A 19,398-nucleotide genomic window follows, 5' to 3' on the forward strand; every position below is an offset into this window, starting at 1 on the left:
AGTACAGTATATTACCACGTGAAATTTACAGGAAGACTGGGATGATAGCACAATGAGTAGCAACACAAAAAATGAGGTTTCAGAACAAACTAGAAGCAACAACTATGTGCAAGGGAGCGCTAGCTTATTGCTACAGCTACATCTGAAATATTTTTCTGATATAAGTTATAAATCTACTTTATCCTATCTGTGGTAGTCTCAGATCTGTTCAAAGAGAGAACAAACCAAAGCCTATGGCAGAGAACCCAACAAGGGCTAGACCGATAGAGCGGTGGATGGCACCCCACCTTCCAGAAACTCTCCCAGTTGAGAACCATGAACAAGCAACTTGAGGCAATTGAAAGAAATCATAGATTCATACTAGGGCAAAAGGTTTTTTGGTCTAGTAGGAGATGGTAAAAGAAGGCTGTGGCTCAAATGAGGTCTCTGTTCAATTTGACAATAACTAACTGCACCAAAAGGGAAGGATGGATTTAAGCCTACCAACAAAAAGAGGCTTAAGGATCCCAGATGATCCCATATTTTTACCAACACTAAGGACTATAGAACTGAATATCAGTCTATCCTCCCGAAGAGGTAAATTTACGATAGAAGATAATACAATTCATAATGTAGATCAAATGTGCAAAACCCCAACTTCAGCTATTCAAGCGATAATCCATATAGGTGACCCTCAATCATCAAATAACCCACTGATGTAGAACAAAAATAAATTCTAAAGAATTGCACATCTCTGCCAATGCAAAATTTAGAACAGAAGAATCTAAAGAAACTTCAAAGATCATACTCCATTGGGGAAATAACCAAGAGCGAGTTTACGTTATACAAGCATCATCAACGGTTTGGTGGGTGGGGGGGCAGGACGACCAACATCCATAGAAAGAACAGAGGGCAAACATAACAGACACTAATTAGTAAGAGAAGGTGTTACATGGAATACAACCAAGTCCCCACCTGAAAATCCAAATTCATTAAAGTGCGATTGGAAATTTTGACTTATAAGTATCACTTAACCATTACTCTTCAAAATTAAAGATAAAATCTACACACAATTCCAAACCCTATATCTTATCAATATCTTCATCCTCAAACTCAATATAATCGTCACCTCCACCTTCCTCCTCGTCATCTATGATGCCTTCATTGAGACGAGTGTTCTCAGGAAGCTCTCCATATGCCTTGAGGAGCCTAGCTTCATCTGGCATATACTTGAGGATCACATCAGCCTTGTCATCCTGATAGTCACGAAGACCGACAAGTATGATATCACCGGCCGCAATCCAGACCTTCTTGTGCATCTTCCCTCTGATATGGCAAAGGCGCTTGGAGCCATCAATGCACATCGCTTCACACCGGCCATTTCCCAACATGCGAAGCACTTGGGCGTACTCCTGCCCATCTTCCTTGAAAACAAGCTCACGCTTTTCATCGTCTGCTTCATTCTTACCCCTCTTTCTGTTCTTTCCTCCCTTTCCCTTATTCTTCGGCATGGCTAGTTGGCTACTGACTCTGTTACTGCACCAGAGCAAAACTACTTATCAGTCCAAACTCCCTAATAAATGACATAGGTTCATGAATTCAACCTTTGCACAGAAGTACAAACTCAATAGTTCAGTGAAAGGTAGGAGTTCATGAATAATTTGAATTTAGCAGTAAAATATTATAAATTAGTCGAAACCCACATATTAAAATGGCTTCAGAAGGGGAAAAATACAAAACAAAAATGTAAAAAATGTAAGAAATCATAGACTCCAGCTCTTTTATTAAAACAACACATATATAGGGCCACAATTTTAAGGTTCAAGGAAAATATAATTCCACGTAATAAGGAAAAAAAACAAACCCCCCAACCAACCAACCAACCTCAGAACCCATCACTGACAAGATAATTCAAACTCAACCAAAAATTTGTTCACCAAAACTTTACTTTTTAAAATTAAAAAAAAAAATTAAATATTCTTTTATATATATATATATATATATAAATATATATATAAAATAAACCTGAAAATTTGAGAGGCATAATAACATATTAAAATCAAAAACCCAATAAATCCCAAAACCCACATGAAGCATGAAAATTTCTGATAAGATAATAACAAAACTAACCCTAATCACATCGAAAAACAACAATAATCCCAATAACAAAACCCTAGATATTTTGTTCCCCCCCAAAATTACAACTTTAGGAAAAAAAAAAAATCAGAAAACCCAGCTATAGCAAACATAATCATCATCAACATAAGCTAAAAACAAAACAAAAAATTTAGCTTCGATCAACAACAACAACAACAAAACCCTAAAATTTTAACAAGAAAATCATATAAAATTAAAAATAAAAATTATTAAAAAAAATTAAATAGTAAAGAAACGAAGAGTACCTGGGTTTAGCTAAAGATTGCTCTGGGAGTTATTTTTGATTTGATCGAAAAAATCGCCGATAACAATCCGAATGGTGTGGGTTTGAGACCCTAGCTCCCTTTTTGTACCACAAAAAAAGGTCGAGTTAGTCGGTGTAGGTTTGGGCCTCGACCTAGGCTATATCAGCCCTTATACTGGGTTTTGGGCATATTATTGGGCTTTTAAGTTTAAGGATATCAATTCTCGAATTAAACCCCAGCCCATCTACAAAGATTGGCCCTTTTTTTCTTTTTCTTTTTTAATTCGATATGTTATAAAATAAAAAGGGAGGTAGTAGCTGCAAGAAATAAAACTAAAGAGTAATTGGTCTTTTGTATTTAAGTGGTCATCTACTTCCTTTTTTTTTTTTTTATTGCCAAAAGTACAATGAGTATTCTCTTGAAAGGTTATATATTATCTTCTTTACAACAATGCTCTTATTTATGGTCTTTTGCATGCGGTTGATTAACTTGATTTTAACATATTTACTGAATCAAGTGGAATATCATTGGACCACTTCGGGGGGCATTAAGGGTTGAAGTTTTACCACTAAAATTTACACAATACAAAACTGAAATTAGCAAGTGTTTACAGTAAAATCTAGCTGTTAATTGTCTAAATTTCTAACACGATAATTACTGTGGAAAAAATATTATATGAGCTAGGCCCCTATGCCTTCTATGAGATTGAGATGTGGGCCCACATGCCAGTTTCACAAAGGGTGTATGCACCTAGCTCACTAGATACTTTCTCCTATAGTATGAGAGTGAGCATTTGAATCCTAAATATTTCCATTTGAAACGCAGAAAGTGTTAGTTGAACTATAATACTCTTGACGTACTATAATTTTTTTTTTCCATTTTTAAGTAACATTGTAATTGATGGAGTACAAAGTGAAACGCTAATAGTGGAACATTGGCTTTTTGTTTGAATTAATGTAAATTTCAAACATTTCTTTTTATAGGCAAATAGTGGAGAGGAGGAGATGGATTCAAACTACCAACATTAGACACAAAAAAGCACATTACCAGGAGCTTATCACTTGAATACCTCACTTTTAAACAATATAGATATTTTTCAAAAACTATCATCTAATGTTCTCCTCAACCCGTCAGACAATACTGACGAAAAAGGGGTATCTAATGACATGATAGAGTCAATTTTTTCGGAAATGTATAATAAAAATTTAAATTTTCTATTAATAGGTTGACAAAATTCCTAACGGCTAGGTGCAAAGTGCTCTGTGACAACAATTAAAGATGTTATTTTGTTTAATATTCTAATTTAGGAGGAAATTACAATTACGCCATAATTAACAAGGGTAAATGTAATTTGTTATTTGAAAAAAAGTCTGAATGTCTTTATTGGATAATAAGAATAAATTGGATAGTTTTGTTTATGGTGTAATATAATGTAAAATTATTTTTTAAATTGATAAAAGTTGTGCGGAGGATATTTTGTCATTTCATAATTGTTTTTGAAATTTAAAATTTTACCCTTAAAAAGAAAATGTGAGTTAAACTGTTAAAAGCATGTGGTTTAGGTTTTTGTAATTTCCATTGACTTGCAATTTAGAAAGATATAAATAAAAAATGCTATAGAATGAAAAGGTGTAATTGTATTAGTGTTTGAAAAAAAAAAAAAAAAAAAACCTAAGACAAAAGGCACAAAGTAAAAAGCAAAACTTTTTTCAACAATTTCCAAATGCACGCTTTGTCATATAGACTGAAATCCAAATATAATGGATATGCAAGAATTATAAGTACTTGGTGAAAATTATGATCTAAACTCACATAATATACACATCTAATTCAAAAAGTTAAACTCAAATGGTATGCATATCAGCATATGGATAAAGTCAATTATTTCTCTCCAAGTGCATCCGCTCCACAACTTACTACCAGTAATCCATCATGCTGGAAGGCTAGCCCGTAGACACTTTCTGTAAACTAGAATAGACTCTCTCGTCATTGCAATAGCTATAACCTTTTTTTCTCCTGTATTATTTATAAACAATTGTTAATAGTTTTTTGATTGATAAGTTACACATGCACCTCCAATAGGAGCTGACAACCTCATGCTGAACCTAACACTTATAAGAGGAGATGCCAATTGAGCTAAAACTCTTTGTTGGATGTATAAAGAATAAAATTTAATTCACTGCTTCTATGTTTGTATAAATTTATAATTGTTGAATTTAATGTGTTAGCTATTGTAAGTGTTTTGAACTTTGTCTACTTTGGAGCCAAATCCAGGCTTCGCCATTGCCAGTGACTAATAATGTTTGGAAGTTAAAGCAAAGCTAATTGAACAGCTTGTGATGGAGAGAAGTTTGAGTCAATTCTCATGTTATGGCTTCCCAGAGATTGAAATGGTAACTGAATTTATCAAATACCACTTTGAAGCCGAAGACTGACTACTTTGATCTATATGTAACAGAGTGACAACTCCAACAAGGCATCTCTGGTTCAAAACATAAAAAACAAAAAGACAAAACAAGAAAAAAAAAAACCAAGGAAACTCTAGATCTGTTACCAAGGGACTTGTAGCTAAATTGACATCTCCCCATGCACAAAGTGTTTGAAAGTCTAAGGAAAAAGAATTCGAGCTGTGCAATTAGTAACATATTGTAACTATCTTTCAAAATTCAAAAAAAATAAAAAAGGCCTGTTGACAAGGCCTAGAATAAGTGTTCCAGAATTGGGTTCGAGTCAAGTTGAAATTTTTTGCTCTTTGTACTCTCTAGGTTATTCTTATTCCTGAATAATCTAGTGCTGATCAAATCAGACTGCATCTATCAGATACTGAGAGTCTGGTAGTTCTTGACTAATTCTTGTGCCAGTGGCATCTTCTCTGCTATTCTTCTCCCTGACATAAAAACAGTTTGCTGTAGTTTCTGTAATGATCGGTATTAACAATAGACTGAAAGTTCAAGTAATCAACAATTATCACTGCGCAGACTCACAAAGGAAAACACAACACAGTTTTTCAACACTGCGTAGACTCACTCCTGTTTTCTTGCTGGATGATTTCACAACTATCACTGTAAAGATTAGGTACACCAAGCTTTTCAGTTAGTATGGTTCCTCTCAAAATCTCTTACAACAAATTATCTAAGTCTGATCAGAGTTTGAAAAAGAAAAATAACACAGTAGATGAAACCTAAGTCAGGAAAATGCAGTATATAATGAAAGCTTCCATTTACCCATAAACCATATCTCTCATAGTTAGAAGTGTAACTCCACAATAGACATTTTGAACCTGAAGCAACCTGTGCTTTGTTATCCACACATCCCTAAAGGGTTTCTAGACCAAAAAAATCCAGGAAATAGGATCCACCAATATTTTATCATCTCCAGCATTTAGCAACCTAGTCCACATCCATAGCCTTCTCCTTGCTACTGCTGGACCAAAGCTTAATTTTCCGATCGTGTGATACAGTTGCTATATAACGCCCATCTGTCATAGAAAGAAACATTTAGAAGTCAGAAGCAGAAAATAAACCATCAAGCAAAAAGTTGCCACATATGATACAACTTCTAAGGTAGGACAATTCAAAAGTTTCAGAGCTGATGCATGCAGCATGTTTGACTGGTGCATGTGCGCATGTGCATGCAGTTTGTACATTTTTGGGTGCATGCAGTTTGTACATTTTTGGGTGCATGCAGTTTGTACATTTTTGTGTGCATGCACACACGTGTACACAAACACAAACCTTTCGAGGAACCATCAAGGGATTGCAGATAATTCACATTTTAACTTGATTACATTTATTGATTCCTAATAAAATTAGGGTTCTGGCAGTTTAGATTATAAATTGTGTCATTTTATATTTTTGACAAGGCCATAGATGATAGAACCCAGCCATGATTGCTACATGTAGTTCCACATACCATTAAAAAATTGGATCTACCAATTAAACATCCCCAGACTCCAAAGGTGGCTTCCATACCATGTTAGCTATATACCAACAACAGTTTTTTTTTTTAATAAGTAAATGTAATCTATTAAATTTGGAAAAGCATATACAGGAAGTATACAGAGATTTAAAAAAAGAGAAAGAAAAGGAAGCTATAAGATTAGAGATACAAGTACAATGAGTCTAAAAACTCCATTAGACAAAAGGTTGAGATAGTAAAAGAGTGTGTTGCCCATTCAAAGAGAGTTTTCAAGAAAAAAAATTTTGAGATTTGGTATAAAAATCTCCTTCCCCTCAAATATCCACTGATTTCTTTCCCTCCCAATGCACCATAGAATACAGTATTCAATATAGCAAAGAAGTAACACTGGAATAAACCTAAAGTTTCTCTCAAAGTTGCTGACTAAATCAAAATTCAACAAAAGCATCCAAACAGCAATTTCTAAATTATTTTCTACCCCTATCTTCTTTTTCCTATTCCCTAATGGTGTTGCATGTCCCTAGAGCATTTATTTAAAGCAGTAAATGATACCATGACATTTTACAACATAGAGCATCTAAGCATCAGAAGCCACAAGACAAAAGGATTGATGAGCTAGCGATAATAGAAACCACATCACTGTTGCAAGGAGCTTCGAACTCATTTACTCGTTATTGATCTAGACACCAATTTATGTCAGCCTGTAGATTGCATGTCAATGTAAAAAAAAAAAACCATGCAAGACCTAATGGTTGGTAATCTGGAAGGGGTGTCTGATATTTGCATTTTGCAAGCAATGTCATTAAAATTAAGGGGAAAAAAGGAGCACATTTAAGAATATAATTCAAAACATTAACCAAAAAGAATAAGGAAAGAGGAGAAGAAAACCACAACTGCATCTCCCAGGGGTGCAGGGACAGAAAATTAGAAAGGCTGATGTGATAGGAAAATTATAAATAAATTTTCAGAATCAAAGGCAATGTTTCTCCCAAACATCACTCATAGTGAGAGGAAAGAAAATGATAAGAGAGAGAGAAGAGAAAGAGAAGGCGATAGGTCACAGGAGAGCAAGAGGGTCATGGTCCCCACCCCCTTGGTGGGAAGGGAAGAGAACTAAAAAAATGTCGGGGTGGGAAGGCATCTTTTTAAAAAAAATTTGGGGAGTGGGAAGGCATCTTTAGAATCTTATCTACGATAATAAAGCTTGATGCTGTGCTGTAACAAAACCATGAGTTTAGTACTGCTACCAGCTCATATGATTAGTGTAATTTTACCATTCCAATGAACTACTCAGATAAATAGGCATTCACATATAGATAAGCTCAACTATACGTGTACATACACTCACTAACACGTTATGAGCATGAAACAAAGTCAAATACTCTTTTACTAGGGGAAAGAAATGAATATGATAACTACAGTAAAATCGCAGGCACATCCCACCTCAGAAAGCAGAATTATTTATGCAACTGTGTAACAATGTATTCAAGGTCGAGCAAGAAACTGTACTTGTAGAGGACTCAATAGTCGATATCACAGTATCAAGATTTCACATAAAATTTAAAAAACAATTAAGTTTGAGACAGCAGCGACTTAATTTAATAAAATTTAGCTGCTTATTATTATCCTCTTTTTAACAAAAAAGTTCCATATGATTTAGAGGATGGCTATCTAAATATTTTTTATTGAGACTGAAAGAAGTAATGAAACCATCAATTACTGTGAACTGCAAAAAATCTACTACAAAGTAAAACCAAATATCAACTGAAACCTCTCTCTTTGAGCATTTTTTTTCCTTTAATAGATGGGTATCATCACCTGTAAGAGATCTAATACCCAGGCAAGTGCAAATGTCCTACCTAATTGCAACAGGTAAACCTGGGAAATGACTAATAAATTAAGCTGAAATGGTATTAATTTATTTAGAACCTACAGTTTGTAGAATCTAAATATTTGGCACCACCAATGTTGATGCTCTTTAAGCTCATGAAAGTGGAAGCTCTAGTTTTTTAAATTATATAATATGATTATTAGAATTTTGAATCCTATAAGGGAATAAAAGAGGTAACAACAGAACATATGTATATAAATATGTAAGGGTAAAATGTATTTACGTTAAAAATGAAGTTACTAAATCCTAGAAGATATAAGATAATTGGAGTAGTGTATCTCCACTTCCTCCATGCATCAATTTATTAAGAAGCTTAAATGAAGAAACCAGGAAATAAATCAGAATCTTGCCATATGCTCAACATATCTACAGTCAGGTACTTACCTCCTGCAACATCTAAGGACGTGACTTTTGCTTCATGTCCAGCAAGTGTCTTCACAGGCTTAAAATCTCGGGCAGACCAAATCTGAAAACACACCCAAGAAGAATGATATGTAAACAACATAGGAATCAGAAAAGGAAATAAAAACAGAAGGTTAAACTTCAAATTATTATGTAGGAATCATGGTGCTCAGAAAGGACCCACACCTTAGCTGTCATGTCATAGGAAGCAGTTACCAAGAAATATCCTTCCTGAGGCTCAAACTTTACTTCTGAAATGAGGTTAGAATGTGCTGGTATCGTATACAAAGTTTTTCTCTTTCTTAGATCCCAGACTCGACAGGTATTGTCTTCACCCCCGGTGGCTAAATGATATCCATTGGGAGAGAAGCTGATTCCCAAAACCTAAAAAAAGAGATTGGAAGAACATAAATGTATCAGTTAAACATACAACCAAAAAGCACACATGCACATGTACATATATATAATATGTAAACATGACTTTATTCCCCCAACACCAAAAAAGGAAAAAGAAAAGCAGATGAGTTTTGAGTCTCACTGGCTTGACATGGCCCTCCAAGGCAAGAATACTTCTGCCAGTTCGAAGGTCCCAAACACGAGCAAGTGCATCCAGTCCACAAGATGCAGCTAGTGATCCATCACGGTGGAAGTCTAGCCCATAGACACTCCTACTGTGACCTTCCTGAAGAAGCAACTCCTCCCCATTTTCTACATCCCATAATCTCCAAGTCTTGTCAAAGCTAGTAGTGCCCAAGTACTTCCCTGAAGGATGGAAGGAAATGCGTGCAAGGCGGTCCAGATGGCCCTCAAATGTCCTCAACAAAGATCCTCTAGTGTCCCACAACCTTGCAGTACGGTCAGCAGAGGCAGTAGCTAGATGGTCATGCACAGGAGAAAATGCGACATCAGTAGCACGCTCTGTGTGTCCCTTCAGTGTAGATTCCTTTTCAACATTAGGCATTTTCCACAACTTAGTAACGCCACTTAAAGAACTGATAGAAGCAGACAATATAAGGAATCTGGTCAGTTTCATTTACCATTGCAATTTAGCAGCATATAAGTCTTTCAATACCATAATAAGAGCAAAGCCTTAGATCAGAGCCTCATTACCAATCATACACCTAGAAGTTTAAGTTGGGAAGCAGGGCAAACTCAATATTTACCTAGAATTCCTCTATAAGTGTTTATTCCTTTACCCTAGGAAAAGGGAGGGGTGCAACAGCCAATTCAGAGGACTTGACATCATGTACTCTTTCAAATCATTGTAGGAAACCCATCACAATCAGTTAAATAGTGGGTGGGCAATAAAGTATAAACATTAAATCCGCACTTGAATGCTAATAAAAAGGTTGTACTCTAGACAGTAAAATATAATTTTAGTTGGAAAATGAATGGAAGGAGGGAGCTTAGATCCTTTAAATTTTTTTGATAAGAAAAAACTTATCGAATTTTTTCAGATGATTAGAAATGGTTACATATTAAATATACTGCCCCCACAGTTCAAACCCATACACTTCTCCTGTTCCCCCAAGCAAGGTCCTTTAAATTGAACTTGTTCACGGTAAATGGTAAGACATAATGGCTATTAACTCATATGAATAAAGTAACACGTATGTCTAGGCATGCATGTGGGTGCAAATACAGAGAGAGAGAGAGCAATACCAGGTAGCCAGCTTTTCTCCATCTCGTGAGAAAGAACAACCAGATAGTGGCCGGTCATCCCCAATCTCACTGCAATCAAGCACCAAATTCGCTGCCTGCCCCAGAGCCCAATCCAACTCTGCATCCATATCTTCATCTGGATCATCCCTTTTCCTCTGCTCACGTCTAATACGCAAAGCTGCCTGCACAAGAGAGTACCTTGCAATATCAACTCTAGCATCCTTAAGAGTCTTCGTCCCTTCTGTATAAAAGGGATATTGAATAATTTCTTCCTCAACATCTGCTTTTGCAGCAGCAGCTGCAGCCTCTTCCTCCTCATGAGCTTTCATCAGTTTCTCCAACTGCCCTTCAGCATCCAGTTTTGCCATAATCATCCGCAGCCTCTCACGTCTTTCCATCTCTCTTTCTCCAAAAAGAGTCATAGGTTCACCAAGCTTGCGAAGACGAGTCCGGACAGCCATGTCATTAGTAGGCACAGCAAGAGCTTTAGCACGACGCTTCATCATGAGCTCCTGTATTGCTTTTTCCTGCCGCTCTCTCACCAGTCTGCTCTCCTCAGATATCTCATATTCCCCAGTTGTACCTGGAGCAGTACGGGTTGGACCCGAATCTTCATTGTCTGAATCCGAGTCACTCTCTCTCACCTCACCATTTTGCAAAATGGGAGGCCTTAAAACAGGAGGGCGGACTGGGAGAGGTGCCAATGGGCGAATAACCGGGGGAGGAAGAATTGAAGGAATTGGAGCAATAGGAGGAACAATAGGAGCAGTAGGAGGCACAACAACTGGTGGAACTAAAGGTTGGATTGGCTGAAGTGGAGTAGCATGAACACTGGAAACCAATGTTTGACTATCAGGACCCAAATCAGATGCCTCTGTAGGAGAAGTTGATGCCGGGGTTTCCTCGTCCACCTCCATGATAGCCTAACCAAGGAAAAATCAAAATCAAAATCAAAATCAAAATCAGACCAAAGCATTTATGTTAAATAAAAAGAGCTTATACAGTGATTCCAAACTCTGCTTTACAGTTATTTGCCATGTACAATTACAAAGCACAGCAAAAGATTTACTTATTGGCTTAAACAAAACCAAACCCAGACACAGCCAAACATCTAATCAAGCTAAGCATTCAAAAATGTTTTCTGGGTAAGTGAAATTAACAAGTTGGGAGAAAAAAATTAAAAATAAAACAACTTTTGTAATTTTAACAAAAGAAACCATTACAAAGAACCTAACTTAACAAAAGAAACAAGCCGAACTAGGCATATTTAGTACCAGAAACAAAAATGGGTTTGTGGAACAGAAGAGGGTTTTGAACAAACAGAACCGAAAGTTAATGCATTTTCAGTCAGGCAATTCAACAAACAGGTGGTGTGCACTAGTGAAACGCATAAATTCGAAAATTCAGGGAGCAATCTCACACACACACAAAAACGAACAAGACTTTACACACAAAATATGTATATATAAAAGGAAAAACACGTTACCGGTGGCGATTCAGACGGTCAGACAGTGGCGAAAGATTTCCCCTCTATCTCTCGAAAGATAGTGCTTTCACAAAACAGATGGGCACAGTAAACAGTGGTAGTGATACGAACTTAAAATCAAAAACTAGTCGCACGATGTATTTGTTTTTCTGTTGAAACTCAAACTGAAGATGATGAAGAAGATGAAGAAGAAGAAGAAGGGAGCTCAAGCAGGTTCGGCCGTTTGGGTATGTGATTTGGGCCGTGAGTCCACTAATGGAAGGCTGTTTACTAATGGAAGAAAACAACTAACCATAAATACCATAAATTTTAGGGGTGAATTTTGTAATTTACATTTGTTATTTGAAAATGTTTTTAAATTTTGTAATTTTTTTATTAAGAAAATGCATTTTACCTTTAAGGGGAGATATTTTTGTAAATAATACAATATGTGGTTAAAATTTGTTTTAATAATTTTTACAAACAATTCATCCTCTATATGTCTTAAATAACCTAAGGAAGAAATAAATATAAATAAATCCACACTTTTAATAGAAAAAATATATAATATTTTTTTAAGAACAATAAAAAAATACAATACTTTAATAAAATAAGTAAATTTTAATTTTATTAAAAACCTACCAACATTATGCTGAGAATGTGACATGATTTTACTATTTTAGATATTATTAGATATTAGATATTAACATAGATGAGTGCTTTGTTTTTTTTTTTTTAGTCTACTTTATTACTTTTAAAATATAAAGTTTAAAAATTATATTGGGCCTTTATTTTATTTTTACAATTTTAATAGAAAAAAGTCTAGTATTACAACAAATTTGCACAATATTTTTACAATAATATTCTTTATTTTGAATTATGGTAAATCCTAGTATAATCTTTTTGTTTCCTTCTATTCATTATATTTTGAGTTATGGCGGGTAGACATCTTGCTTGTTCTTGTTGTGACTTGTGAGGATTTATCAAGTCCATAGAAATTCAAAGGTAATAAATTTGATGAAAAAAATAATTATTTTAAAAATATCTTATACTTGCAAATTCCATGTACAATGATTTAACTTGGTCCTTAACATTAGCATATCATATGGTAATATCATCTGGTTAGATGTGCGTACCATATTGTATGTTTACACATATGTTTTTTTTTTTTTTTTTGATAGCTTTTTTTTTTAATTCTATTTAATGAGCGAAACAAATTTTACTATTAGAAAGTTCTATGTATTATTAAAATAAAAAATAAAAATGAGAGTATTAAAAAGAATAAGAAAAAAGCCCTGTCAGCCCTGGTTGTATGGTGTGCTGATTTTCTTTTTTACGTTTTGTCATGCAATCATGCAAGGCGAGTTTTGCTTTTACCAACCCTCTAGCACTATTTCTAGTGCCAACACGCCTCAGTCCCCAATCACCCATTCTGCAAAATTTTTGTTGTTCATCTCTTTCTTTCATGTAGTTTGTGGATAAGTACTAAAGTTGCTTCTTTTGTGGAATCAAAGAGATAAGAGGAGAGGGTCAGAATAATGGAGCAAGAGTGAAAGGGAGAGAGGGTTATGGAAATTCTTCGGAATTGGACGATCGGAAAGAATAACTCATTGTAGAAACATTCTTTCCAAGTCCTCCAATTTCATTGGTTTCCTATTATTCCTCCCTTTCACTTGCTTTTCCTACTTTGGTTGATGGATTTCTAGGACATCTTAATTGGTCAGGTGCTCTTACTTTGTTGGTCACCCTTTCATGTCTATGTCACCATTCCTGTACACTAGTCTGTTCTCCATTAAAAGTTACCTGGGTGGTCATTAAAGTGTAATTTTGACCCACATTTACCCAGATTTTGAACCTTGTGCAATCTTAGTTTGAGCCAAGTTTGAGTCCTTGTAGTAATTAGTAAAGAATTGGTGTGGTGGCTGTGTATCAGTGTATTGTTGTAACTAGGAAACACTCGGTGGTTCTGAGAGTAATAGTTTTGATTTGGGTTTTCCTTAATGGTTGAGTCATGAGTGTACTGCCAAAGTTTTAGTTTCAATTCGGTTTTTGGTCGAGCCGCGTAGGTGGCCTTGGAAATTTACCACAGAGGATACAAATTGTTTGCCTTATTGGGATCTGTCGGAGGTACAGATTGGAATTGTCCATTTTGTATTTTCTTTGAAATATAATTTAGTTCTTCTGTACTAATAAGTAACGTAGAGCTTACCTGAATAACATTTTCTCCTTATGGTTCATGGGGATTTTTTTCCATTCATGGAAGCGTGCAAACAGAAGTTTTCTCTTTTATTTTATTCATCATAATTTTAAAATTGTGAATTTGGACGTCCAGCAAAATTTTAAATTACCGCTTTAATTTCATTATAATGAATTTCAGAATTCTCTTCAATTATAATTTCTTTTCTTTTTTTAAAGCTAAATATCCAATTTTGATATGCATAATTTTACATTTCCATTCTGCATTTATCCGATAATGCAATTTTCATCAATATAAGCCCTTCCCGAGCTCTTTTTTGTCTTTCCTGTTGTCTTTTCTGATATTAGCCCTTCTCTGTTTCTTAGTAGCATCATCCCACGCTTTTGAGGCCTTAACTTTGTCTATTACAAATTACAGACTTTACAGTAGTAAAATTTTGTGTGCTTTCTTCCATTGAAAGTTGATATTTTAAATTCTAAACTCAGATATAGAGTTCTTGCAAGTTGCAACCTAATTTATCTTGATTGCAACTTTTTCTTGGGCAGATTTTCAAGTATTTGAGGAAGCCCTCTGCTATAGCTCATATAATTTCTGAGATTGAAAATGGTCTCCAAGTGCCGCTTGTCTCATTTGATGCCACTGATCCAACTCTTTATGCCCTCCAATTCCCATTCTTTCTCCAATCACACAAAGTGATTCATACCAAATGGCTGCTATGGCTGATTTTTAGTTGACTTTTATGGATCAAAAGAGATTGCCATCTTTGTTGATGATGACTATGCAAGGAACGGGATACCTACTTTAGATGATGAACTTGAGAAGAGAACGCTGAAGATTGCTCAAAAATTGCCTTTGCCAATCCAGTTTGATGTAGGAAACGTCACTGATATGCTCAATAAATCATTAAATCTAAACTGATCAGTCCTTGTGTCTATGGAACTAGTCTTTGATGGAACCTTCTCATCTCCTCTCTTTCCGGTGGGTCTTTGAAACTAGTCTTGAATTCACCTTTGTTTTTTACTTTCTATTTAAACAGATGTATTGCATACGCTTTCCATAACATGAAAATGACAACTTTCACTCACCTTTATGACCATAAATATCAACGGCATGAGAGCAACACAATTCTTTGACACCCCACACAAGTGACCATTCTTTTTTGCAATGCTAAGGAAACTCAATTGTCAAGACAACAAATAGAAAATGGGGAGAAAAAGGTGAGCTACTTGAAAATTGTAATCAATTTCTTTAACTGTGAATACATCCAGTTAATCTAATGCACATTTGAAAATAACAATGAGACAACAAAAAACAAAGAAGTAAACAAAAACCTCTCATTACTTCTTCTTTCCTGCTTTCCCTTCCTTTCGTCTAATAATTTCATCAGCATATTTTACACCCTTACCTTTATATGGTTCTGGGGGTCTCCATCTCCTAACAGAAGCAGCAAATTGACCAATAGCACTTTTGTCATATCCACTGACAGTAATTCTGGTGTTGTCTTCCACTTTCACTTTTATGCCATCTGGGATTGCCATCCTAACTGGATGAGAGAACCCAAGATTTAGTACCAAGTCTTGTCCTTCTAACATTGCACGATACCCAACGCCAATCAGTTGAAGTTTCTTCTCGAAACCTTTCGATACTCCCACCACCATATTGTCAGTAAGTGTCCTAACCAAATTGTTTTATAAGAATCAAAAGATTAATTAAGAATACTACAAGGAAACTGCAGGAGTAATGCCAACCCCAGTTTTGTGTTCAAATATTCAAAGGAAAAAAGAAAAAAAAAAAAAAAAAAAAAAAAAAAAAAGAGGAAGGGGCAGAGGGGTGATGAATACTTAAACCAATTTACATTGATAGCAATGGTTAGTATGAATGGTCTGTTAAATTAATTTTCTCATGGGTAGGCAAGCATCATGAGTGGGTATGCATCGAAGTGTGCAATTCATAGATACTTATGCCCCCTACTTTAGATTTCATGGATTTGCTGAGTCTGAAACCTTGTTTGTGATGTTATACAATGATCATCATGAGTCATACTGGATGTTTCTATGCAATGCCCATGAATAGTTTGCTCATTCAAGAGAAACATTTATGAAACTAACATTCATTCCCACTATGTTTTTCTCTTCCTCTATTAACATGTCTATTGGATTTCTTTAGCAGTACATGTGAGACACATCAATGACTACTCATGCATAATTTTGCTCAACAAAGAAGACTGTCCGTGTAATATACAAATAACTAAAATGGGGATAAATAAATACACGAGCATTTATTCAAGCCAAAGAAAAAGCCAGAATTTTCATTCTCCTAATATCTACACTATCATATAAACTATAAAGCCACAACTCCAATCCCTCTTGCTCATAGTGAGTTGGCTTCTATCCTATGAATGGTAATTTCACCAATTCAAACATATAAATCAGTTTTATGACATTAATTTTTGCCTTATAAATTCATCAAATTTCATATGCATTCCTAGTGCTGATAGGCAAGTAGTTCATAAAATAAATGAATCATACTAGCTTCATGGAATAAACAACAAGCCACATCATAATTGGTACAATTAAGTTTGCTCTCTAAGTGGAGAGATACACAAGTGCTAGAGCGTAGCTGCATGTATGTATACAAAAGTCTGCTAGTGTGCATGCCTATGTGAATACTTCTTACTCTCTTTTTTTATTGGAAATTATACGTGGGTCCAGAAACCACTACTTGATCCTCAAACAGTGTGTACTTCTTACCTTATAGTCAAATTCTTTAAATTTCAAATCAAAAGTTTTTTTTTTTTTATTAATTAAATTTTAAACCTTGAGATAAAATATATATGATGGGACACTTTCCATAACAATTAACAATAGAAGGCCAAGTTCCTACACAATAAGACTAACAGAGTTAAGTGCCAAAAACAACTCAAAAATACAAACTGCAACCAATGAGAGAGAGAGAGAGCATCAGATATTGAATGATGATCTCTAGATTCTCAAATTAAACAGTGGGGGAATAATCTTGATCAAATACTTTTCTAATGCAAAGTCTCTCCCCACCTTCCTACACAAATACACAAATTTAGAAAAGAGCCATGAAGAATTTAAGAATAAAGCCAAGAAAATTAAAAATATAAAAGCCTGTTAGTATTAGGATTCAAGGAATAAACATAATCATATTATAAAATATCAAAAGAAAAAGGAAAGTGTTAATGCCAAAAGGATAGAAGAATTTACCTGAAAAGCCCATGCATTTGGTTGGCCCTTCTAGTTTCCATTGCTTTTTTGACCTTAAGAGTACCAGGCTCCTCCCTTTCAACATTCACTTCTCGTGGATAGGACTGTGAAAGTTCCCCTAAAGGACCCTTTACTTTTAAAAATTGACCTTCCAAAGTGATTGTCACATTGCTTGGCACTTGAATTGGTTGCTTTCCTATTCTTGATTCTTTACACACCACAGTTTTCCTCAGGAAACCAACACGATTTACAGGAACACTAGAAACACATACTTCATTTTTCTTGCCCAAAAATACAGTCCTCAAATTGCTGAAACATGATAGTAAAGGAATTGGCTCAAAATTTCAAATATTCCATGCTTGAGTAATAAGTTTACCATCAAGTGAAGTAGTCTAGTATTACAGAAATCATTATCAACTTTTTGTTTAGATATAATAAAGATTCCCCAAATACACTGTCTTGCTTATACATGATGCATAATCCTCTGGTTGATTGTTGATAAAATGCAGGAAGGAAATGAATATGTAGGCCAAGAAAAACCAATATCCGCACTCTGCTAAGCTTAAAGATTGCTATTGGCGAAGTTGAGTTGAGTTTCTCAATAAGTTTTGAAAACAAAAAAACGTAAGGCTCATAGTGAAATTTCCCCTTTCCAATATTTTCTCCAGGAGTATCACAACCACTAATTATACCAATACATCAATCAACTATGCTTGTTTCCACTTATCAAAAAAAAAAAACTATGCTTGTGTCTAAAACAATGTTGACAGGAAAATTTTAAAATACATCAACAAAAAAAAAAAAATACATATTCTCTTATTATTAAACCACTGAACCTATTCATACAAGTCTATACTACAAGCTACCTTAGAAGTTAACAACCTACTTCTAGAATTCTAAACCCTCAAAATCTTAAGCTATTGTACAAAGAAACTGACTTCTGGTACAAAAGCATGTCATATTTTACAGAAAGAAAAAAGAAAATCAAGAACTTCCAAAAACTAAACAAATTCTAGTTGGGAAATAACACATGAAACAATATAATATCCCAAAATTAAAGAATACATATTTTTAGTGGAAAATAGGTACAATTGTCTATGACCAAAAAAAAAAATCCACTATAACGTGTAAACAATCATACTATCAACAGACTAGAGCTACTATTATAGCGTATGAAAAGGATAGCTTTCTTAAGGAGGAGCCATTTTCCAAAGACACAATGACATACAAAACTCCATCAAATCAAGCACTCGGCTTTCTTTCAATCAAAGAAGACCCATCAAACTGACTCTAAATAAAAACAAGTTAACATCATATCAACATAAAAATTCGATGTCATTTTGGAAAAATTAATGCCATTATCCTAAGGTAGCTTAACTGAAACCCCATGTAATGACAAATAAAAAAAGGTTCAAAATTCAAAATTTCTCAAATTTCTTATAAAATTAAAGATACCCAGAAGCCTAAAATGGAATTTTAAGTGCACCTGCAACTACAAACAAATGTTATATACCTCCACACCTCACAAAAACGAAAACCCATTAAAGCAACACAAGTATGTATGAAGCTGAGCATTAAAAAAAATAATAATAAATAAAACAAAGTATAAGATAGAAATAGAGAAGATTTGGGTATTGGGTACTGACCTGGTTTGAAAAGAGGAGTTGAGCGAGCAAGCCATTGTTAAAGCATCAGCTAAGGTTTTAAGTGTTATCTCATGAAGTAGGGAAGAAGAAGAGGCTATCCAAATGAAATGTGTTTAAGATATCCACTGGTACCTGTTTTTTGTTTTTTGAAATGACGGAAATACCCTTTATGAGAGGAACGAAATGTCGAAGTTACCCTTGTGTTTAGAGCTACTACATGTCACCGGTTTTTTTTTTTTTGGGTTATGGGAATTGATGGTGGTAGCTGGTTTTATTTTGTCGTTGATGAAGAGAGAAACAAACTTAAGAGGAAGAGAGAGAAGAGAGTGAAATGAACAAAAATGAAATTGAATAGTGTTGGATTTGAGGTGAAAAATAAGAAATGGGATGTTGGCTTGGGTGAATTGTAAAATGGTATTGTAAAATAAATAAAGTAACTCTTTTTTTTTGTATTAAAATAGGTATTTTTATACAAACTCAAATGTGAATACTCACCGTTTGGATACAAACGCATTTGCATTTATGCTTGTGCTATTGTTTTTTGTGTGGATCTCATGCACTGTTCACGAGACCCGCAAGTACGGATTTCAGTAATTTTTTCTTTAA

The 19,398-nt window shown here is 34.7% G+C and overlaps 3 protein-coding genes across 5 annotated transcripts; all 3 read right to left on the minus strand.

Moving 5' to 3' along the window:
• Positions 1–764: 764 nt before the first annotated feature.
• Positions 765–2,543, minus strand: LOC126693623 (eukaryotic translation initiation factor 1A-like). Its single transcript, XM_050389673.1, has 2 exons — positions 2,382–2,543; positions 765–1,515 (listed from the first exon to the last, which is right to left on the minus strand). Exon 2 carries the CDS (start codon positions 1,488–1,490, stop codon positions 1,062–1,064), a length of 429 nt encoding a protein of 142 aa, XP_050245630.1. The 5' UTR covers positions 1,491–1,515; positions 2,382–2,543; the 3' UTR covers positions 765–1,061.
• A 2,359-nt stretch (positions 2,544–4,902) lies between these two features.
• Positions 4,903–12,003, minus strand: LOC126693624 (U4/U6 small nuclear ribonucleoprotein PRP4-like protein). Of its 3 annotated transcripts, none has more exons than XR_007645438.1 (7): positions 11,741–12,003; positions 10,255–11,177; positions 9,131–9,584; positions 8,779–8,976; positions 8,575–8,656; positions 5,606–5,859; positions 4,903–5,268 (listed from the first exon to the last, which is right to left on the minus strand). XR_007645438.1 is itself a non-coding variant. In XM_050389674.1 (6 exons), the coding sequence occupies exons 2-6, from the start codon at positions 11,169–11,171 to the stop codon at positions 5,771–5,773; spliced, it is 1,740 nt and encodes a 579-aa protein (XP_050245631.1). In that variant the 5' UTR covers positions 11,172–11,177; positions 11,741–12,003; the 3' UTR covers positions 5,362–5,770. The 3 variants fall into 3 exon arrangements, 1 of the variants encoding a protein (XP_050245631.1); XR_007645437.1 differs by lacking the exon at positions 4,903–5,268 and adding an exon at positions 5,362–5,443; XM_050389674.1 differs by lacking the exon at positions 4,903–5,268 and having other exon boundaries at positions 5,362–5,859.
• Positions 12,004–15,120: 3,117 nt separating this feature from the next.
• LOC126693626 (50S ribosomal protein L6, chloroplastic) lies at positions 15,121–18,960 on the minus strand. Its single transcript, XM_050389675.1, has 3 exons — positions 18,793–18,960; positions 17,147–17,455; positions 15,121–15,590 (listed from the first exon to the last, which is right to left on the minus strand). The coding sequence occupies exons 1-3, from the start codon at positions 18,825–18,827 to the stop codon at positions 15,254–15,256; spliced, it is 681 nt and encodes a 226-aa protein (XP_050245632.1). The 5' UTR covers positions 18,828–18,960; the 3' UTR covers positions 15,121–15,253.
• Between the last annotated feature and the right edge of the window lie 438 nt (positions 18,961–19,398).

The sequence above is a fragment of the Quercus robur genome, chromosome 7 (genome assembly GCF_932294415.1).
Source record: "Quercus robur chromosome 7, dhQueRobu3.1, whole genome shotgun sequence".
In the NCBI taxonomy this organism is placed as follows: Eukaryota; Viridiplantae; Streptophyta; class Magnoliopsida; order Fagales; family Fagaceae; genus Quercus; species Quercus robur.